Genomic DNA, 24573 nt, shown 5'->3' with positions numbered 1-24573 from the left:
TTACCAAAAGGGAATCCAAGCATTAGATAACCAATAGCAAAAAAAACATAATAATATCCACACTCTTTCTTTCCAACACCTTCAAAGTATCTCACTTCATAATCTCTCATCATCATAAACAACTTATTACCAAAAAATACAGGCTATGAACATCCTTCACAAAATTGGATAATATTCATGAGAGCCAACAAAACATAGCACAGCAAAATTAGAACTTAGAGCGCGAATAAAGCTTCACAAATTGTTGCCTTAGAACTCTTCTCATGACTTTGTTTGAAGCTGTTCTTGGCAGTGCTGGTACAGCCACCACCACAGAAACCTACGAATGAACAGGAAAAATCAAACCGCATTTACAATATTCAGCTAAAAAAACAAAGAATTTAGGTAACAAAAATGAAAATAAAAGATTACTTTGAATAGAGGATTCAATCTCTTTTGCAAGGCAGAGTTGAAGGAAACTTTAAGCCGGTCCAAATTCTCTTCTGAAGACTTTTCAACTTTGAAGACAACAGCAACAAATAACTGCTCAGGACCGCCACCAGCAGGTGGCACGCCAATTGCAGCAGTCTCGAGGATTTCTTCATCTACTCCATTACATATTCGCTCAATCTCAACAGAACTAACCTACAGAGAGATATGCAATGAAAAATAAATTGATTATCTTAAATTATTATTGTAGAAAAGAAATATTATGGGGTTATTAGCACCTTAATACCACCAAGATTCATCGTGTCATCAGCGCGGCCATGTGCCCTGTAGTATCCATCAGTTGTGCGCTCGAATTCATCTCCATGGCGGCGAAGTTGCTGCAAGACTGGGCTAGATCAGTACGTGCACCTAGAGAATAAGGGTTCGTTTGGGACGGCTTTCTTACTGCTTCTTAAAGCAGCTTTTTAGTACAAAAATTAAATTTTTTTTTGCTAGAAAGCTGCTTTAAGAAGCAGTAATAAAGCTGTACCAAATGAAGCCTAAGAAATACCAAAAAAAATCCTTTCTGTAGCAGCAAGGCTTACTGTTCCTTTCCAGAGTGGCATTCCTTCAAAGTAAACTGCATAATGATCAGCATTTAGCAATGTTGTAGAAGCCCCAAACATTTTGGGAAAAAGGGCAAGTTCACCGATAGCAGGTGTGTTTTGTGGCTATAGATGATGAAAAGTTCAAATATTAGAAGTTGCACAGGATACTAAGTAAAAATGCAGAGAGCACCACAAATAAAGCCTATAAAGAAAGAAAACTAAGGAAAGAAATTCGAGGTTTAGTCCTCTAAAGTCTAAAACTTTGAAAATTATAGTACACAACTATATACTCTAGTACTTGGCATATAAAAGCTATGTCCATTATCAGAACCTAATAATTTCTCCATAATAAAGTGAATGTTTTAGAAAAGTTATCAAATATAAATTTCAAGCTGAAAATTTAAGACTCACAAGAGGAATCCCATTGCTGTCAAGTATAAATAAACTGCAGCCCATTGCAGCAGTGCTAAAAGCAGCTAAAGCTTGAGGCTGCAATAGGGATCCAGAAGCAAATCCGCCTCCAATTTCAGTGCCACCACAGTACTCTATAACTGGTCTGTAATGTGCTCTTCCCATCAGCCATAAATACTCATCCACACTCGATGCCTCCCCTGAGGAGCTAAAGCATCTGCAATTTTTTTCCAAAAATAATGAGAAAAAACAAATGTAAAGTGCATCTCTAAACATTAGATGCCAAAGTATCAACTTACCGAATGGTGGACCAATCAAGATCGGCGGTGCAGTTCGTATTTTTCCAAGCTCGAACTATACTTGGAACCACACCGAGCATTGTAACTTTTGCATCCTAGCGAATTCACAAAAATCACCACATTTCAAAACTCTTAATGCTGGAAAGCTGCCCAACTTGGGGAAACAAACAAAAGTAGATAATTGAAACAAGAGGTCGAGAAAATTTCATTTAGAATGAATGGCCATATACAGCATCCACAAAACTATATGCATGATACTTTCAAAACCATAATAAAACAAATAATGATTAATTCTTCATTTAGCTTTAACAACTGAACTTCCTAATGATAGGATTTCTACCTTTAGAATCAAATTTGCCTGGTGGATTATTTTAGGTTAAGGAAATAGTTGAGGACATCAGTTACCTAAGTTGGGGATATTGTGAAACCACTTAAGAAAATAAAACTAAACTCTTAAAATATCGAGGTGGTTTTTAGTGTAACAGTTGGAATTTCATTACAAATTTCAAAGTTTGCCCGTATAGGAGCACTCTCGAGATGAGGGACCTCCCAACAACTTACATAAACGGGACATAACCGGGAGGTCATTAAGTCAAAATGTGCAATATCTTGGGTAATTAAGAGTTTGAGCTGTTATAATTTGAGTCCAAACCAATTTCAAATTATTTCATGTCGGCTCGAAATCATTAATTTTTCAATAATATATTGACACATTAAAATTTAAGCAAAAAGTTAATACTAACTCCTTGAGTATTGACTAATATTGTCACTACTTATTGTTATTAAAACATATTTTAATCTCAAACAATAACAAGTGTGCTTCTTTTGTATTTCACATTCCATCAAAAAAGAAACTTTACTATTGAATGAGCTTCATGTCAATGAAAAATTATTTCAAGAACGGCTTACCTGTACAAACTTAGCAAATCCTAAACCAAGCGGGGAGCCATTGTATAGTGCCATAGCAGACCCATTTAATAAACTAGCGTAAACCAACCAAGGGCCCATCATCCAACCAAGATTAGTAGGCCATGCAACAACATCTCCTTTACGAATGTCCATATGCGACCAAGCATCTGCAGCAGCTTTCAAAGGTGTTGCATGTGTCCAGGGAATAGCCTTGGGTTCTCCTGAATAAGGGTAATCACTAAAAGTAATAAGGAGCTACACATTATAAAAAGATGCTTCATAAAATGATGGATGGATATCTTAAGTACTGATTAAATTGGCTTTGTAGAAGAGGAAGCTGAAACTAGATGGCTTGCAACAGTAGAAATCACTTGGGTATAAACTAAATACTATTTATAAGGAAAAGCAAACGAGGCCAGAGGATAAATAGTTGATTTATGATGATCCCTTAAGCAATATGCTAAAAAATTAACAACGGTCTGCGCTTGGAATTACTAGAATTTTTATTGATAGACATATATCTATATGCTGGTTTTCCTCCAACATCTCATTTAAAGAGAGAATTGATAGAACAACAAACCGCATATTTTGTTGAATTCATTTAAAGAAAAATAAGATCTACATATACTGTTAATAGTCCACCATAATTCTTTTATTCTGAGAATAGATGAACAGCTCTCCAACTTTCACCATAGGGGTAGATGCTACATACGAACAGTACGGATGGATGATCTAAGACTGCCTATTCCAACTCATACCCATTTTAATTCTGAATTAGCATTACAGAAGTCATTACTTGCCATTAAGCTTTTGAGATTCAAATCAATTCTATTATTACATTGTAAGTTCCTTTTATATGTTGTAAACCGATTTGATCAACTAAATATTCATGTGCATATAAATTTCTTTCACACTCCTTCCCCACTTTCTCGCTCTCAAAACTCAAAACTCAAAACTAAACATGCCTCCTTGATTCCTCCTCCCAACTATCACTCTCTCTCTCTAAAAAGCACCTCACTCTCCTGTAACTTCTCACTTATAACCCCCTAGCAAATACAATTCACTCACTTTGATGTCTTCTTGAGCTAGTTTCTAGATGGTTGAAATGTCCATAAAAGATACAAACAGCCAACACGCTCTCAAAGCTTGTCATTCGAGCTAATGAACTAAATGAATTTACCTGCCTTGTGAAATTTAATTAGAGTTTGCATAAATTACTTGAGAAGTAAGGATTTTGTTCAATGCTTCTCCACCCCTCATTGCTTCTCGATTCCTGGTTTCCCTTAATTAGTTTGGGTTTAAGTTAAAACAGTTTATGAAAACGTATGAATTTTATAGTTCTTTTACTCTGTTTGCGTAGTTCTCAAACTAGTTTAATTAACATGTGAGATTCAATAAAGAACTAGTTTAATTAACATGTGAGATTCGATAAAGACAGAACTACAAAAAAAATTATATGTAGAATCTGAGCTTTGCTAATGTATTGTTATCCCTATGGGAAATTAATGATTTCGTAACTATAGCTGTGGATATTATGGTTTTTATTTTGTAGATAGTCATTGAATTACCTAGTTCTACTCTTTGAGTTTAACATTATTCTTGAAGGTTCTCTTGTAGAATATCAATGTAGGGTAGCTAAATAGTATCTGCAAATGACTCCTCAATATCATTAACATGAATATTTTACATTTTCTTAATGATATTTATTTATTTTATTCAATTTCTTTTAACAATTGGTTATGAACAAATTTTTCAAAAGAAATTCAATTAATGATGAAAATCAACTTTGGATAAAAGGTCATTGTCATAAATGGATGTCCTAAAAAGCCAATTGTGGAACAAGATGAGTATTCTTTGGATATATGATTGCTTGCTTAAATACATTGACAGGATTATATTCAACAAGGTGAAAAATGAATATATTTTTCAATGCTACCAACATTCATCAATGTCAGTTGTAATACTTATCCACACATTAAATTATAATACAGCAAAAATTAAGAACATTAATATCAGAATACTATTTAAAGTCATGTATATTAATTCTACTGAAATAAACGTTATCATATAATTTTTATTTCCATTAAAGAACAACGGGTTATAGAGACTAGTTTTTTGCTCCCATCCACCTTTTCCTAATTGTTGGTCCTGCAATATTTTCCTTATGAATCAAGCATTATAAGCTTTACATGGATGAAGGGAAAATATGATTAGAAAACAGCAGCTAGAAAATATGGCAAACAGGACAAGTGGTGGAAAACAGGGTTTCCTTACTTGACCAGAAAATATTAAATTGAACCGGCTTGAAATAAACAAAAGAATAAAAAAACAACATAACACTTTCATAACGTAGCAAACATTAAAATCAAATATTAGTTTGTGGGATGATGACCGTTACCTGTAGTTCCAGAAGAGAAAAGAATATTGCTAAATGCATCAATTGGTTTTTTCACCGCAGAATACTCTTTGTGTCTGCAGTTATAGAAGATAAATTAAAAGTTTAAACTGTGTGCAGCAGAAGTAAGATTATTGACACAGATTGCTCGATTAAAGGCCATATGTGATTGTAGGAGATACTTTTCTTCAGATTTTCTCTTAAAATTTGGACTTCACATAGAACTTCAATCACTAGAAAATCTGATTTTGTAAACAAAAAGCTAATGAATGTACTTTAGCTCTAAAGAACAGCAAATAAATAAATGGTGCAATGCATCAATACTAAGACAAACAAGAACACATGCTGAATTGCTGATGTAGAACTCCCTTCCATACTCCTTCTCAATACCTTCCCAACATATAATAGCAGCAATATTAGGATTTGAATTTGTTTTTTTTTTTATGATTTGGGACTTACCACCACAAATTTAAAACATGTGATTGGGGGAATGAAGATGGGCACGATCAAGATCCCATAATTTTTTATTTTATAACTATTATATATATTATAAAATATGGATGGGTTTTAATTTTAAGTTTTAAGATGATAGATTTTATTTAAAAAATCATATTTTTCTTAGTTTTAAGATTTGACCCCTCCGGTTGAGATTTCTTGTCAACACGGTCATCATCGGGGTGACATTAAAGTCACTTGTATTTTCGTAGAAATTTGAGAGGGAGGGAGAGGGTTTTAAAGTTTGTGGTCCCCTTCAATTGAGCTAATTTAGGAGTATAATTCAAGTTAGGTTGACTCTAGTACTCCAAGGAGGAGGATGAAACTTAAATATTTGGCTCACATAACATTCTCAGGCCATTTGATTTAAGAATCATATGTGACGATCAGAGCACATGCGGATGTATTTATCGCTTACATTATTCCTTATCATCATTTATGTGGTCTTCTTAATGTCTATAATATGTTGCATTTTATGTATTTCTAATGGTGTATCCACAAGACCTAGACTACCTGATGTAATAAATCAAATCACTAAGTAATCTGATCAGCTCAATTCACTATTTCATTTGCCTCATATATTGGCATAATCCCTTTTATTATTCCAAAGCCAACATTATTAATCATCTAAGGTCATCATATTGTCATTCCCTTTTAGTTTGACCAATTATTTCCATAATCTAGAGTCCTCTTTCAGTAGAGTTACCATGCTCTAGGAATTTCTCGATAACATTAGAAACAAATTTATCCTGGCTCATTTGTATAACTTGATCGGAAAGTTAGTTGATGATTTGGCTCTTCTCTTTTAATTTTCCCATCTCTAAAATATGTTGAATGACATAATTTCCATATTGATCCTGAGCTAGAATACAAGCAAATTGTAAAGTCTCACTCACAATACAAGAACTTTGCAATTCAGCAGTACAATACTCCAAAACTCTCTAAATAACTCAGCATAGGAATGCATAGAGTGTAGATGAAATCAATTCTCTTAGTTGGCACACATTCAATACACCCATTATTCAAGAAAATCCACTATAAGATCATTTGACATGCTCTCCAGCCTTTTACTTCCTTTGTATAAAAATTAGAGAAAAATTCTTCACAAGTGAATATCTTTGTTGCACATAAAATCTCTTTGACATCATAATAGCAATAATATATCAGGTTTTAGTTGGCTTGACTAATGATTTCTTATTGGTGCATCTCCTTATCAAACCAATCCTTCATGATTGTGCATATAGAAAGCTATGCACTCCACCACTTTCTCAAACTCATTCCCGAGCTTTTAAAATTTTAAGAATGCCTTTCATAATTAGATTTATAGAATATGAAACACAACTAAAGAAGATGTCGTTATTTTTTGTTAACCTCTGTAGAAACAAAACGAGAGGAGAACAAGCCATGAATCCAACGTACATACCTAACACCCGTCGGATCCAAGAACTCCTCCGCAAAATCTGGCTCAAATCTCGCCGAAGCACTGTTCCTTCGGCGCCGTTCGCGTCGCTTCTCCGCGAAACCTGCGACGACGGCCTCGATCGTTACCCCATCCGCCTGAGCTTTTCAAATTAAGAATGCCTTTCATAATTAGATTTATAGAATATGAAACACATCTAAAGAAGATGTCGTTTTTTTTGTACCAAATTTTTGACAATTAAATCATTCTCAATGTAATTGCTCAATTACTCTTAAGGCATTTTTTGTTTTTAATCATTTAAGTTGAGAATTTTTTTTCAAAATTAATTGTGTGGGAACTTTTGTCATTTTCCATTTCGGCAACCTCGCGTCATTCTCTCTCCGCAAGGGAAGGTTAGGGAGGGCACGGGCACTTGCCCTTTTGGATCGACTCAGCCATAACAAATCAACAGCGAGGACTTCAGGGGAATGAATGGACCTTGGAATTGGTCTTCCATTGCACGCGACCTGTTAATTAAGTGATTTAATTTTATTTTAAAAGATAGTTTTTATGCCCCTTGAAAATCCGGCTGCCTTTCGGCGCCCCCTCCCCGTGAGGGGAGGTTGGGGCGGTGGATGCTGGTTGCTTGGTAGCTATTCGGTTTCATTAGGGCGGAAGCGGCGACCGATGTGGCTATGGCACGACAGCGGGAGTCGGCTTTATTGGCGAGATCGGACGTTGGCTGGTGCAGTCGATGTGGCTGGGATATGTAGGGGATCAGAGTGGTAGACAGAGGTCAAAACCAAAAAGGAAGCAGGTATGTAGCCTCCGACTTTTGCTTGCAGCTGAGGGAGATGGGAGAAATGAGAGAGATTTATGTGCATTCCTTCCTTTCCTTAGGTTCTGAGAGTGTGAGAGTGCGAATGAGGTACGAGATTGGTATAGGAACAAGAGCGGGAGGGAGTTACACATGACATGAGTGGGATCGTGGGTTGTGTGATCGTGCACGAGTGAACCAAGCCCGTCCAGTCGTGAGTTATATGTCAACAAATGCATGAACCTAAGCCTAACTCTTGTCACTTCTATTGTGATTTCGGATCTTGTAGCACCTTCAAATATATGATTCTAGGTCCAACTCTTGCAACAGCTAGCAATCTTCACCGCAATTTCTTATCTTATAAAGCTTTGCATGTTCATACAGACAACTGAAAATTATCAATTATACTAAAGACTGAAACTTACACTTCTGCCACAATCCACATGAAATGAATATGACTTTGAATGGCAATGAGACCATTGAAGCTGTTGATTTTAATGTTTATTTTGATTCTTATAAATAGTTAAAGGCATGTAATTGGCTAATTTAATTTTTTCTGTTTTCTTTTGATCTTGTGTTTCTAGCTGGACATTGATTACACAAAGGTGCAAGGTCCAATATTCAAGATTAGGTGAAGACGTCTTCTTGTACAACATTAGGCCTGAATTTTTATATTTGAAATTTTCTTAACATGTATTTTTCTTCTACATGTTTTTTTTATTAATTTTTACATACGTGTCAGATTTTATTCAAATTTATTAGAAGTGAGTTTCTTCTTGCGGTGCTAATCTTAATTAGCTCTATTTTTTATGGTTTTATTTTTTTGTTAAATTTTATTTGATTTATACAATCATGAAGTTACTGCTTGGCCTGATAGCATCAAAAGTTAGCGAATGATTCTTTAATTGATGGACTTTAGAGCAACAAATTCCAAATTTGATTTGTATAGTTATATAATCTAGTTGCATTAGGAATCGTAGAACCTAAGATGTCATCCATCACATACCCTATAAGAATCATTGACAGAAATCCTACTGTAACGTTTCCCCAAAGAAAATCACATTTTCATTTATCGATGCAGAGGAAAATTTTCATATACTATCTAATTAAGAGTTGTATGAGAGATCATGGTATTCCATTCTTATCAAATGCAACGCTCGTTGCAAGTGGGAAGTGAGCTTCAATATAATGAAGATGAAATGGCTTGTTAGCATAGTGGACTATGATAATCCCTTTCTAATCAACTAAGAAAAAATAAATAAATACCTACAAATAGTTTGCTCTTTAAAAATGAATTGAAAAGATGAAGTGTATTTCAAACATCAAATAAATGAAGAAAATGAATTTGAAGGTATAGAAAATCAAAACTTATTTATCCCATACAATCTGTAAATCTTCTAAAGAAAAAGAAAAAGACATTCTATGCTAAAGTCAAAAAAAAATATCTTATCAATATTTTTCAATGGTTCCATTAAAAAAGTGTTGATCTTATTCCACCAAAAGCTCCTCTGCTAAATCTCGTAAATCCATGACACGCAGCATATCATTTGTAATCAACCATCTGAATTCCATCATCTACTATTTTTCTAAGTATACAAGCAACGTCTCTAAAAAGGAGAATTAATTATTTTAATCTGAATGTCCAAGTCTATAAACAAAAAAGGACGTGCAAGGTTGGATTACAATGTTATTGTTACTTGTACATAATTATCTATAAGGAATAAATATTTAGCTAAGTTTGAACATTATTTGATTCCATTATCACGCAGTTACACATCCTCATGCATCTTTTCTCTTGAAATGTGTTTCTTGTCAAACTTCACCATACTCGTCAAAATGCCCATGTGTGGAATTTCTCCTGAGAATTCAATACTAGACTTTACCAGCCTAGGCCCGCAACTTCCTCCCTCTCTACTGGCATATCATAGATCTGTAAGGTCTTTGTTGTCATGTTAGTGATCGTAAGAACTACCCGGTTGTACAAGGAAACTTTATGGGCATTCAATCCATAGTAATTATTACATAGTTAACTTTATTTCAATTTTTTCCTAATTTTATATTATATATATATAGAAGTTTTTCTATGATTGTATAAATTTATACACAAATTGCAATAAAACTTACTAAACAATTCTCCAATTCTTATCATGGTATCAAAACTCTTGGCAATTTTTTTAAGTGTCTTCTACTAATTCTGTTATTTATGCTTTCTAAACTAGAAACCTTTCTAGTTTATGTTCCTTTTCTGGCTCTGCGAGCATGCAACTATCACAATTTCCCTCTGCATATAAACCAAAAACAATGCTCATATTCTCTTTGCCTCAAGTTCCCTAGGTATTGGGGAAGCAATCTGAATCCAACGACAATGATGCAAAACATTCATTCAACATTCCGGTTGAATGAAAAAAACTGTCTAAAGAGGTCACAATTTGTTCGCACATTTTCAAGGGAGGAGAAAATTTGGGCCATTTATTTGACATTGAATCTAAGCAAGGAAATTCCACATGTAAAGCTTGGGATGAGCAAAGACGAGTCGGAACCGGTCCATTTCTGGACCGGTTTGGCTCAAGTCTAGCTTGAACCGGGCGGTTCAACTTGGGCAGCCCACTAGTGGGTATGGTGGGGTCTTTTGCTTGCTATATGTAGGGATTAAGGGGGGATTTCTAGGGTTATGCAAGATTTGAGTTTTCTTTTAGCCTCCTTAGTCTTTCTCTTGTTTTTCTAGGGTTTGTAGTGGGAGACCTTGTCCTTCTCGAAGTGAACAAATTGTATCTTGTTTTTCATTGGATTTTGAATGCAAAGGTTTTGGTTCTTCATCTCATCCCACTTGTGTTGATTTTTTCCTTGATTTGGAGGAGAAATATCATCTTTGAAGGAAAATTAGGGTAAACCCTAATTTGTGAAACTTAAGGCGTATCAGAATGATCCATCACAAAATATTTCAATCTATTGCCAAGTATGTTAAAAGAGATTGACTGTTATCAATGCAGTCAAATAGAATGAAATGATGTGACTCTTCCCAAAAAAGTTGGTTGAAAAAGGCCAAATATATGATTTTTTGTTTGATTAAACGTTCAATTTAATAAAGTAAAGGTACAAATTCTTGGAAAGGAGAAATTAACCTCACTTAAGGAAGCCATTTCCATTATATGAACAGTGGAAGGGAGAAAGGAAACCATGATCACAAATAACCAGATGGAAAGATCAACTTTAATGTCAAAGGCTGCCAACATCAACAACTCCAACTCAAAGTCCTCTAAGATTGAAGGCCACAAACAACCAACTCTCACAAATATGATCAATAGAGATAATCTATAGTGTATATATTATAAAAATGCTCCAAATACAAAGGAAAGATGAAAATTAATGCAAACAATAAAACAAAATTGGGCAGCACAGGTAGGGAAAAAAAAGTAGAGACATGTATATATAAAACATGTGGGAGAAGATAACACAAAAGAATCACACTTATTAAGTTCCATAGAGAAGAAATAAAAACTTGGATCACTTATATGGATCACTATATATATATATATATAAAGAAATTACTCATCTATGATATATATTAGTTTGCGAGTTAATTTGCTCATTTCAAGAAAAATATTATTCAAAACTAAACTATAAATTTTATTACATCCATGTTTTTTTTTAAAAAATATTTTATATTTGTTATTCATAGATATATTATCAATATCAAAATATATCATAGTTAGATCTACAATAATCTCACTCCAACATAAAGTGACTAGCAAAAAATTTATCTCTAAATGTACAATAAAAGTGTCGATACATACCTTGTCCCGGCTCGAGTGCTCGTCGAGCCGGACCGATTAGAAGGCGGAGTCACGGTCCCGCGGACGGATTTGCAAAATTTGAGTTTCGATGCAAAGTGAAGCGGCGGGAGTGCGGGACTGCAAGAATTCTTAACCGGATGAATAATGAACCGGGTCCAACAACAAATAAACAACTTATTTTAAATTTCAGCGGAGTGAAGAGCCGATCTATTCGTGAGGAGCTGTGGTCTGTGGAGTGCGGCGTTCGTTCAAGTTAGGGCATGTCTTCTTCGTCTTCCATTCTTGCAGTGCTCAAGCAAGAGGCGTGAGTTGGTTGGTAGAGAGAAAGTTCTAGTTCTAAGATCTTGTTAGGAGTTCTATTCTTTATTTTTTTATGTTTCCTCTTTAGTTTTTTTTTTTTTTTTTTTTTTTTTTTTTTTTTTTTTTTTTTTTTTTTTTTTTTTTTTTTTTGAAGTTCTTCCGGTGTTGTAGCAGGAAAGGGCTTGACAAGTTGGCGTTTAGAGGTGTCTTCCGGTGCTGCAGCAGTACGCAAAGCATCAGGTTTTTTTTTTTAGCCTCTTGTGAAATTTTTCCTTCACAATTCTTTTATGCTTCAGTTTTTACCGTGTTTCTGTATCTATACAATTCGAGGAAAAGTTATAAACCAATCCAGAAGAAATTTTTTCCCAATTTCCCTACTACCAGCAACCGCTGGCTTCATTTCTTTGTTGGAATTCTTGGAATGGCATTGAATCCATGGGACGGTATAGTTATTTTTCATTTTATATGCATCTTTCTCTGTTTGAATACATAAGCATTATTATGCTCGGGACGAGTGAGGACGAAGATCGACTACGCTGCTCAGGATGACGGAGGTCGTGACTATTATCGTTGGTGACGATGTAGCTCAGGAAGACGGAGGTGGATGACACTGCTCGGGACGACGGAGGTCGCGACTGCTAGCTTGCTCAGGACTGAGCTCGACGAGCCACTTGACATGAAACGAGTCGAGCTCGAGCTCGTTTTTTGACCTCGAGCTCGAGCTCGGTATTTGACAGTCGAGCTCGACTCGAACACCCCGTGGCTCGAGCTCGACTCGACTCGTTTGCACCCCTAGCATGCATCACAATAAAATGGTGTGGCTGAACATAAAAACAACTATGTACATTTTAGTATTTTACCATAAGAACTTGCCTTCTTCAAAAGAATGTTCCAAAATAAAATTAGGTAAAGCTATTTTCATTATTGCTCCCATATTAAATTGGTTACCTATAAGGCTTCTTGTATTCCAAAAATCTAATTAACTGCAAACAAAATTCTTTCATCACTTCAAAACCTCCAACAATCAACCTTGTTTCCAAAATATTAAAAAGTTTTGCCTTTGTTCATATATAAAATTAACAAACGGGCAATTAAAAGTCTCTTCATTAACTATTCTCCCACACAAAAATAATATAAATACTACAACCTCCATGTGAAAGGAGCATGTGTTTGCTAATGTCACATTCAATGAAGAGGAATCTACTCTATTACCCTTAGGAAGAAATATAATTCACAAATGAAAGACGAATTTTTTCCCCCAATATTTCCTTGTCACTCATCCCAACAAACAACTCTATCCTAAAATAAACTACTCATACCCAAACCGAACCTATAACTAAACTCATTTTTACTTAGCCACTACATGTTTACTCGAGAAGAAACATATCAATTACTCAATCTAAGTAAAGCCCAATCAACCAGACCAGTCATATCATTGAATCCGTTGAGAGAGTTACCAAACTTATAAATGAAAGGGATATAGTAACAAAAGTACAAGTAAATCAACTAAAAATCATATAAACTTATTTTTATCTTATAAAAAACTTTCTGATAATCATCAAACTTTACTTACTAGTTTGTGTACTATTTATACCCCTTATAAGCCCTTTCTAACATTAAATAATGAGAATTAGAATAATGTTATAAAAAAGCAAATAAAATCTTGTTAAAAAAATAAATATAAGAATTGATAAAATTACATAAATGAAAAGAAACTAGTTGGATAGAAATGGATCATTACTGTTAAATACAAATAAGTTGATTCACTAGAAAGGTATAATGTTAGATTAGTTGCCAAATGATACACTCAAAGACATGAGATAATAACCTTGGAACATTTGCATGGTTGCTAAAATGAGCATTATTCGAGTTTTATTATTAGCAGCAATTATAGACTGGAAAATATAGCAATTGGATATTAAGAATGTCTTCTTATATGGTGACTTAGAGGAGAGAGTATCAAAAGGTACCACCAAGATTTGCTTCAAATATATAACATGAGGTGTGTAAGCTAAAAAGGCATTGTATAAATAGAAACAATCTCCAAGGCCCTAGTTCGTAAGGTTTTCCAACTTTACCAACTAAAACATCTAAGGTCCGCTGAATTTGTTCCGAGTCCATGGGGATACACTAGGTAACACTTAGAGCTGCTAGGATGTAAAGGACAGCACCTAGACTAATGGGAAAACACACCTAAGGCTTGCTATATGATGCAGGTTTTAGTGGACAGCAAGCAAAAAATGGGAAACACCCTCCTAAAATCAGTTTTGGGAGGTAGGATTGCTGTAGTTTAAGGGGCAGCACTTAAACATACAATTTCCTAAACTGAGCTGGAGGTTTTGAGCCTACTTCTTGTAGCTAAGTGACATGGCATGCAGAAATTTTTGTAAGCACGTGTAAAATGGGCAATATAAGTGACATAAATGAAATGTTACACAATTAATCACGCCTAGGGGATGCACTGTAGAATATTGGCTTGAATTCTAGCACATGCAACTAGGCAACCATGCTCTGATACCAAATGATGCAAAACTAAGTGAAATAAGTCATGCAAATAGAGATTTATGCTAAGATAACATTAAAGACACTAAAATAAACTTCATAAAACTTTAAGAACAATAAGAAAATTTGAACTATTAGATCATGTGATAGCAAGAAACTAACAAGTAAAGGTTAAACAATAACAAAATGTGAATCAATTTAGACTAGCTAACATGGTTTGCACAAGTCCAACATTTAATTAAAGGACTAGTCACTAGAGTTTCTGTTCGCTCAAATTTAAGTAGAACTTGGAGAATTAATCAACACATATGAGATGATGCTACTATAGATGAAATGAGAAGACAAATATTTAGTTAGATGAAGAACAAGGGGAGGATTTGATATTAGCTCATTAATGGGAGGAATGGAGTCCTTGATGAAATGACAGCTAATTTCTCCTTGGCTTGCCCTTGAAACCCTGGCTCTTTGATGAATCAATGTCATTGTTGCATTAGTAGAAGCTAGGTTCCTTTAGAGAGGTAGAATAGTGGGGAGGGAAAAGAAAGTTTTAGCTAGATGAGGGTTTGGAAGTGGAGAAGTTCATGGTTTTGGGGTTTGGAGGGGGAAGCTAGGCCAGCTGCATGGGGAGGAGGAGGGGAGGGATGATTTGGCCGATTTTAGTGGCTTGGAAAGGGAGAAGTCAGCTTGGGAAGTGAAGAGGTGGGGGTTGGTTACTTGGGGAAGAGAAAGGGCTGATGTGCCTTGCTTGGGAAGGGAATTAGTTGGCTTGGGAAAAGAAAAGTTAGCTTGAGGTGAAGAGGTGAGGCCGGTTGCTTGGGGAAGAGAAAGGGATGATGTAGCTTGCTTGGGAAAGGGAAATTTAAAGCGGTTGTGGATTTTCAAAGGTCACAATTAATTGAAATAAATGTTCAATTAATGTGAACTAATTGCAGAATTGGGAAGCCCAAGGGTCAAGGATGTTGGGAGAAGGTGGAGACGGTTAGAGGGGAAGGGAGGGAGGTGGTTGCTGGTTGAGGGCAGTAGGTTGCTACAGTAGTGGGAGGCTGTTTGGGTGGCTAGGGAAGGAGAAGAAAGAGATAGAGAGGGAAGATGATACCAACCAAGAGCTCACACGCTATTGAGTATTTATCTGCCTTTCTCCGAAGGACTTCTGATGTAGGACTAAACGGATGAGATGCATATGGGTTCATTTAGGCATTGCACAACTCTTAGATTAGAATAAATTCCGGAAACAATTACTTGGCAATTCTCAACGAAGATTCAAAACAAATAAGGAAATGATTTGCTTAGGCGAATTTACATGCTCTGAATTTTGAAACTTTCAAGATAAATAAGAACATCACACAACGCAAATAGTAGGCTTCAAATTAAATCCCTAATCTAACAATGAGACGTAGGATGCATAGAAGATTACACTCAATTCCTACAAAGGACTAAGCTTGGCAAGAGCAATTTGAAGGATCTTTCGTGATTACAATCTAACCAATTGAGAATTTAGATTTAGAAGAAGTTGAAGCAAGTGATAAGGAGAACCTTTGCTAAGGAAACGTGGAGATCCTCCACTCGAGGCCTTCAAAATGCTCGTCAATGGCTTCCGTCAGCGCGAACAAAATACGCTCCACGTATTCTTCAATTGTGTGGTCAATCTCCGGAGTCACGTCGAAGAATGTGGAACAGAGGATGTCGGTGAAGCCGTCGTCGTCCCAAGTGACGCCGTACTCAGTCTCCGGATTAAAGTATAATTTCCTCGGCCCTTGGTACCTTCTCAAATGATGGTAAAGAGAATGAGGAATTTCTCTAGCAAAGAGATAAGAGAATAGCCTCAAGCCTCGTTCTAACAATCTGAAAATTTATTTCAGATTTTCTGTCCAGAAATCTGAGAGGAGATCTCATATTCTAGTTAGTAACGAATTGAAAATTAGAGCACGGAATTACAACAGCAATTTCACTTGAAAAATGAGAGGATTTGAAAGAGGAGGCGGCATGGCTAGAAGGAGAGAGAGTGGCAGCGGGATGAGGGTTGGGAAGGGATCTGAATTCCCTAATTATTTTCCTTGGATTGGGGAATAGATTAGTTGGAAAAGGTAAGTGGAAATTTCAGTTATGAGGGATTGGGGAATTTTGAATTATTTCCTAAAGCTAGATCAGGTTTTAGGAAATAATTTGAAAAGAAATTTAATGAGGGGGTAATGGGGGCCGGTTGGCATGCATGGATTAGGGGTTGATTAATGAGAGCAATTAAGGATTCCTAATTTAGGTTTTAGAATTAGGAAATAATTAATTTAAATCCTCTTGAATTTAAAATTCAAAATTAGATCTAAATCAAATACTTTCCTAAAATAAAAGAGCTAATTTAGGAAATAATTTTGAATTCAAATTTGAATGACTTTGAATTTCAAATTAATCCCAATTAATTCCAACCCAATTAGGAAACAAAATAAAGAGGCAATGGGATGAGTGGGTCGGCGGCTAAGGCTTTGGCCGGCGGCAAGGGGTTGGGGATTCTTGGGTTGTGGGGATTGAAAGGGGAGGGGATCGGGTGAGGTGGCCAGTGGTTGTGATGGTGTCGGGTGGGGAAGTTCGGCGAGGGGAAGATGACAAAGATAAAGAAGAAAACCACGAATCCGGCCGTCTCCAAGGTTGGTGGGTGATATGCAAATCTCCCTCTCCAAGGGATCTCTCCAAAGCTCTCCAAGAACTCTCAAAGGCTCTCAAACACAAGTGCAGAAAAATTCTTAATAATCATCCATTAACCTCAAAATAATACAAAGGGGGCATTAAATAGCCTCATACAAAAGACTCCAAATAAAATGACACAAATGCCCTTAGGCTTACACATGACAACTCCCATAAAAAGGGGTACAACGAGAAATAATAAAACACACATAAGCAAATAATAAAATGCATGAAAATAAAATACATCGACTCAAAAATATAAAGACTCGATCGTGGCCGTAGATCGGCGGCCACGTCGCTGGTAAACTTTCCATGATGATCTGATGTCCCCATCAACTTCACACACAAACTCAACTCAAAAAGAGAAGAAGAAGCATATAACCCGAAATTTATATCAAAATATTCATCATTCATAGAAGAGAACATTGGATCATATATATAGACACCCAATACATGAAAGGAACAAAAGACAAGAAAGCCCTTAGCCAAACAACACAAAAGCTCCCTCAAGTGAAGGTAAATTGTAATAAAATAAATAACATCACATAAATCTCCTACAACACATGGAAACTAAAAATATAAAGATTTAATCAAGTCCATAGATCTTCGCCATCTACGGTGATAAACCCTCCAAGCTCTAATATCTCTATCACCCGGCAACAACAGTGTAAGAAGCTTTCCTTAAATTTTATACACGTTGAAATAAAACTTACGAAACAATTATATGATTCTTGTCATTATGTACAGTTAACATTAACTGTGCACTATCGATCGTAAAGTGCTTCCCTGGGATATAAGGGCATTTTTGTCAACCGTAAGAATGGGACAGTGAACCTTTGATTTCTCCTCTAATGAAAATTCCTCCCCATTGCTCAATTTGAATTCGTCCATCTTGTTCAAGTTAATGCTAGAAGGAACCATGGGAACAGAACAACACTAATTCAGTTTGGTAATCTTGTTTTATTTTGAATTCTGTCTTACTCTTTTCTTTTCGCCTTCACCTCCTCATTCTGATAACTTGATTTCAATTATACATATAGAACTGATAATCAAAGTTTCTACAAGAGAGATTTAGTTATGCTAAAGGAAAGGAGTATTTGTAGTCCTAGGATTAGGTTTTTTCAATATCGATCAAAAATAGAACAATAATTTCTGTGTATAGCTATATAGCACTTGTAGTTGTTATTTCCAATTGTTTGCTTCTGATTGATTTTCCATGAATGAATAAAATCCTAATCAGCATCATTCTTAGATGCCCGTTAATTCTGAATTTATTTGAATATTTGGATTACTTTGGCATTTCATAATTTCGTATAGCATTTTAGGTTTGTTTAGCATATATGCGTCCATATCATACCAGATATCAACACCTTTTATACTAGGAATACAAAGAAATATAAGTTACTTATAAAATACATAGGAAGCTGTTTCTTGTAACACATAATTTATAACCCCATAAGTACCAGAAATTCTTTTTGTGCTAAGAAAACTTAAACACAAATAAGAAGCGTAGGAAGACCTCTCAAATGAACAATATAAGAAACATTGCAGTCATGACGGGAGAATAAAGAGAAAAGGAAACATACATAACTAAAGTCCATACTTGCAATGTTCAACTCTCCCCAAGAAATCATGCCAGGACATATCGCCAGAACGCAAGCTTGTTATGGTGGATCCACTTGTAGCAATAACAATTGCTAACGGAGCATGAGCATCAATGACCTTCCTGCAACAAAAGCCTGATATAAGAAAATAGACTCCCAATGGAATTTCTTTTACAGGATCATGAAATTCATACCGATAGAGAGGCAATTCTTTCTTAGCACGAACAATATAATCCTAAAAGAGAAAGATCAAAAAGCTAATTAATGGTCTTGAAAACAAATTGTTCAATTAATAGAGATGCAATCTTAGCAATTTAACAGTAAAATAAAAAATTTAGTATTGTCCATACAACAAGGAAATATAAGATGGCTGCAATCATATAAAGGAAACAGCTAAAAGTACGCCATTACATATCTACCCAGACAAGCACAACTTGTGGAGACAGCCAAGAACGAGCAATAAAGATCAAATGCAGTAATTTTGAACCTGGGTAAAAATAGCTTGCGCCTCTGATAATGTGAGCCTGGTTGATATTTCAGTGGGTGCAAAGCTATCTGCAATAGAGACCACAACATATCCTGCTAGAACAATAGCAAGGTAAATAATAACAGCAGTCACTGTCATTGGCATATCTATTGCAATAGAAGACCCTTTCACTAGGCCCAATTCATCAATAGCATGAGCAACAAGCCTGCAAAATTAAATGGCAAAATTACAGGCACTCTGCTTCCCATGAAATCAATCATGTACTAAACGCTTTAAAGGTAAGCTGAAGTTTCAATGTGATATAATTACATGCTCAAATGGAATCAATTATCTTGAAAACTCGTAAAACAGAAAAAATGTTTAATCATGTAAAAATGTATTCTAATTTATTAAAAATGCAACTAAAAACAATGTGCTATTATGAGTGAGGGAAAAGTAGCATAGGTTATGAAGTTATGTACTACCAGATTTTTAACGCTCACAACCCATTAACGTTGAAGCAACAACAACAACAACAACAAGCTGATAGGAAGTGCTTGTATTCACAAGCAATCCTAACCCAAATCAAGTATCAAATAAAGAAAAACTGCTGTCCACAGCAGGAAAACAGCCCAAACCAGAGAAAATCTGAGAGAAAACGTGGCCCTTGAGTCTAGTAGCTCAACCCATTTGAGCTGAAATTTTAGCTCATTTATGAGCTGGGTTTTTAGTTCATTAAATGGAACTAAAAAGTTAGCTCATTATTAGCTAGGATTTTAGTTCATTTGTTATCTTTTATTAAATATTTTTAAGCTTTTTATGTTGTAGTCTTTTGGGTTTCCAATAAGACTTTTGGAATCCCCAAAATTATGTGTTTAGTCTTCCCATGTGTGGCTCCTTGAATTCCACCATGGGAAGTTTAATTTTGTGCTTTACCTCTTGGGATCTCACGGCTGGCTCCTTGTTCCGTGTCTGCCCCTCGTTTCCCGCGGCTGTGGCTCTCAGTCAGTGCGGTTCCCTTCGTCTCCCGTGGCTGTCTTCTTGGTTCCTGGTTTGGGCGTAAACCGAGAGCTTTGGGGGGAGATTTCTATGCTTTTTAATGCTTTGAATTATGTGTTAAATTAATGTTTGTGTCCTTTTGTATTCCTCTTTCATACCTATAAATATGGGAGGATTTATAATGTTTGAAGTAAGTGAAGTGAATGAAATGTGATTTTTGAAAAAAAATATGTTAACCTGCGGGTTGCTTGGAAATCCTGCGTGCTCTTTCCACCCTTCTTTCTCATCCCCTCCGGAAATCCTGCGGGCTCTTTCCACCCTTTCTTCTCGGGCTTCTAATCTCTTTCGTCTCTCCGCAAGTGCCGCTCCACCTGTATCCTTCTTCTCAAAGTGCAGCAACTTTAGGGTGTCTGTCGTGTTGTTTATAAATTCCCATAGGAATTCTAAAAATCACATAGCATTAAAATACCTAAAAAACATCCCAAGCCAAGGAACCGAAGAGGCATCCACGAGAACCAAGGAGACCGCCCGGAACCAAGGGGCACGGTCACGGGAAAGAGCCCAGGCACGGGAAAACCAGCAGCCGACCAGAATCCAAGGGGGCAAATGCACAAAATACTAAAGGCCATGGAGGAAGCCAAGGAGCCACCTCATGGGAAAAGTAAATCTTGGAAATCCAAAGGCCGGGTTGGAATTCCAAGAGACAAACATGATTACAAACATAAAAAACATAAAAAGAACATTTAATATAAGATAACTATGAGCTAAAATTATAGCTAATAATGAGCTAACTCTTAGTTCAATAAGTGAACTAAAGACCAGCTCATAAATGAGCTAAAATTTCAGCTCAATTTTGATTGAGCTAGTAGACTCAAGGGAAGTCAAAAATCTAATTATTTTTTACATGAGTTGATCCCCCCTTTGTCTACATCAATTAACGTTGAAGCATAGACAGGAATTTGAGCACCACACGGAGGATAGGCAGACGCCTAAATTAACAGGTATCAAGTGTATGATGTGAAAAACTAAGGGCAGGTTCAGGGTTGCTACTATTCAAACTCAAAACGAGTTGCTTTTTAAGCAAGCAAGTGACCAGTTGATGCGGGCAAAAATCTGGGTGATGGGGGGCCCGAGGACCTCTGCCCACAAAGAGTAGGATAAAGACCTTTATTAGATAAAAGAAAAAGACTCCTACGTAATAAAACGAGCAAACTCTTACATTTCAAATAAAGAAATACTTAGAAATTAAAAGACTTACAAAATAGAAGTTGAACTCTTACAAACTTGACTCTAAAAAAAATTAACGACACCCTAAACATGCTTTACTTGATAAGAATGATACAAGTGGGGTGTAAACTTGCGGAGAGACGAAAGAGATTAGAAGCCTGAGAAGAAAGGTGGAGAAGAACTCGCAAGTCTCCTCAAAGAGGTGGAAGAAGAAGGTGGACAAAGCTCGCAAAGCTCGCAAGCTCCTCCAAGAAAATCCCAAGGATTTCTTTTCAAAAATTCATATATCACTCTCTTTAAAACAATACAAAACTCCTCATATTTATAGGTATGAAAGGGGAATACAAACAGCCACATAATTGAATTCCCACAGGAATCCAAGCAACACAAACCACGGAGAATCCAAGCCCCAGCTTTTCACGGGAAAACAGCCCGGCCATGGAACCGAAGGAGCAGCCACGGAACCAAAGAGGTCCGCACAGAACCGAGGCGCCAAAAGGCACGGAAAGGCCCCTAGCTCGGAAAACCAGCAGCCCACCGTGGGAACCAAGGAGCCAAGGCACGGGAAAAGCCAACCGTGGAAGCCAAGGAGCCAAGGCACGGGAAAACAAACAGCCTTAGGATTCCAAAAGCCATTTTGGAATCCCAAGAGATAAACTTAAATTTAAGACATAAAAACTATAAATAAAAATTACATAATTAAGATAACTAATGAACTAAAACTTAGCTAATAATGAGCTAACTTTTAGTTCAATAAATGAACTAAAAATTAGCTCATAAATGAGTTAAACTCCAGCTCGAAATTTATAGAACTAGTAAGCTCAAGGGAAGTCAAAACCAACTTATTTTGGGTTTGAGTTGACCCCCCCTTTGCTACATCACCAGTGAACCATGAGAGCAATTTCAAAATACAATCAAGAAATCAATGGCATATAATTAATTCTAATAGAAATTTTTGGTCCATTTTTCATAACATAAAAACTTACTTCTTAGACATTTTATTTTCATATAGTCGATGTCAAACAACAAAATGGTTTTGATATGCAAAACATTGTTGTTTGCACTTAAAAAAACTTGTGTTTCCTTAGAAGAACAATTGAACCTCTTGTATTGCTGCACAATTAATTAAAGGAAAATTTACATATATACCACTTTATTTCATGATATTTACATATCTAACACTCAAAACATTAATATTACATGCCTATCACCAATATACAACTTTAATGTCAAATATATCACTCTTATAATTCATTTCTACCACTCATACAATCCTATAAACTTTAATATTTCATTCCATACACCCAAATTTGTCTATGGGTGGTAGACATATAATATTAATGTTTTGGGTGTTAGATATGTAAACAGCATGAAATAAAATGGTATGTATGTAAATCCCCCTTAATTTAAAAAAAAAGTACGAGGGCAAGAATGTTAAGCATTTAACTTGAAAAAGTGAAATTCTACAAGGTACTGAAAACAACTTCAGATAAAACTTAAATCAAAACTAAACATACCAGACTTCTGCCTGTAATTCCGTCAAGGTCATGCTTTGCACAGGCAAAGAATCACGCTCCTCATCTTTCCATATAAGGACAACATCATCTGGGCCTTTCTTATCATTTGCTTGCAAGCAATTTGCAGCAGCATTTATAGAAGCCGCGGGTAACCATTGACAATCAGGATAAGAAGTATGCTCCCTCACCATTTGTGCAGGGGCCTCATAAAAAGATATTTGCATCTCTTCAAAGACCAAATTCCAGTAGACCTATGCAAGAAAAAAATGAATCTAAAAATTAGATTTCAAATTAAATAGCATCATTGATCATCTTTTCAAATCAAATCAATCCTAAAGACACGTACCTCCGGATTGGAGACAGAAAACTCCTGGAAATCTGAAAAGTTTGAGATGGGATCCTTGTATCTAGAACCAAGAAAAACTTTTCCATGACGCTCCAGCACTTGACCAATGTTCGTCAAAACAGCATCCTCTCTATGCATATAAACACAACTTAGAAACTCAACAAGCTAATGAATAGCATCAATTAGGGGTGGAAATAGAAAGAGTTCATAGTGCGCAATTGTCTTAGAAGTATAAATATTTTAACTATTTAACCCAAATTTTAAGAAAAACTATTTCATGCATAAAATTATGCATTTTACAATCCTATTTTGCCCACCATAAAAAAAGTTGGTTTTGCCCCTAGCATCAATTTCTGCATACAATACCTCAACTATGCTTCGCGGATTTGTATTCTTGGTGAGGACTTTTTATTATGTGCGGACACCGGATGGAGAGAACCGTCCGGATTTCTCCCTTTCTACCGTCAAAGCTCAGCTGTTGCAGTAATTATGGTTTGATTGCAGCAGAAATCCAGACCTTTCTCTCCAGTTTGGTGTCCGCAAACAATAATACCAAGGCACTACATATACCAATACTACAACTTTCTATAATTCTCTTACTTCAGGGCCACCAAAGTAATGTCTAAAGTCTAAACCCAATGCTAGCCCTACCGTCTAAAACGCCATGGACGATTCAGACAGCTATTAAAATATCACGAGGAAACAAGCGATCGGCAAGCCCAATTAATTTACAATCTCAAAGATTATCTTATGAATTCCAATTTTCTCAAGGCTTGCTCCAACAATAATGTTGGACATTGTAACTCTCCCTAGAAAAGAAGAAGCCCTGATCATCAACCTCCTCCACTCATCCAACAAGTTGAGAAATTTTCTCAATAGTCTAAAACAATTCAGAATCCACATGCCAAATAGCAAAAGCACAGCACATAGAATGAAGCCTGGATTCCTGTTACATAAACCCCAGAATAGAATTAAAGCGTGAGGGAGATCAATTACAGTTCCGGCATCCAAGCGGGTGGAGTAGCAGACTCGAAATCCTTGTAACATCCATAGTACATAATCTGGTGGAAGGCGAAGGGGAGATTAGGCTTCAGGAGTCCCCTTGATATGCTTCTCCACGCACCTGGGCCAGAGCTCCCCTGCTTCAGGATAATCGCAGTGAGCTCACCGTGGAGCCTCTCCGCCTCACTCGACGGTATGCCGGTGGCCATTATTTGCTCGACTGTGATCTCATCGAGAGAACGGTACGCCATGCCTCCTTTCTCTGTCCCTCTCGCAGGATAAATTATTAGGTCCGCACTCCTTTCACAATAAAAGACGAACAGGCAACTCTCTCAGACGATTAGCCACTTCCAGGCTTTAATGGCGTGACGACGGTGGGTGTGTTCCAGCTTTTTCACA

At 36.2% G+C, this 24573-nt stretch overlaps 1 protein-coding gene across 1 annotated transcript; it reads right to left on the bottom strand.

Annotated features, from left to right (window-relative positions):
• LOC110108786 (probable acyl-activating enzyme 17, peroxisomal) lies at positions 1-24573 on the bottom strand. Its single transcript, XM_020839578.2, has 14 exons — positions 24169-24573; positions 23173-23302; positions 22827-23077; positions 19105-19309; positions 18812-18852; positions 18617-18739; positions 5034-5107; positions 2636-2856; positions 1727-1821; positions 1428-1644; positions 1014-1139; positions 708-806; positions 412-624; positions 1-319 (listed from the first exon to the last, which is right to left on the bottom strand). The coding sequence occupies exons 1-14, from the start codon at positions 24423-24425 to the stop codon at positions 209-211; spliced, it is 2163 nt and encodes a 720-aa protein (XP_020695237.1). The 5' UTR covers positions 24426-24573; the 3' UTR covers positions 1-208.

This window comes from Dendrobium catenatum, unplaced genomic scaffold, assembly GCF_001605985.2.
Source record: "Dendrobium catenatum unplaced genomic scaffold, ASM160598v2 fragScaff_scaffold_1056, whole genome shotgun sequence".
Classification (NCBI taxonomy): domain Eukaryota; kingdom Viridiplantae; phylum Streptophyta; class Magnoliopsida; order Asparagales; family Orchidaceae; genus Dendrobium; species Dendrobium catenatum.
This window is presented reverse-complemented; position numbering and strand designations above follow the sequence as displayed.

Coding starts and splice junctions, on each gene's coding strand:
- LOC110108786 (XM_020839578.2), bottom strand. CDS start 24,425: ATGGCGTACCGTTCTCTCGATGAGATCACAGTCGAGCAAATAATGGCC. Junction 18,740..18,811: donor AAAGAATTGCCTCTCTATCG/GTATGAATTTCA, acceptor CTTTTGTTGCAG/GAAGGTCATTGATGCTCATG. Junction 1,140..1,427: donor ACAGCAATGGGATTCCTCTT/GTGAGTCTTAAA, acceptor CATCATCTATAG/CCACAAAACACACCTGCTAT.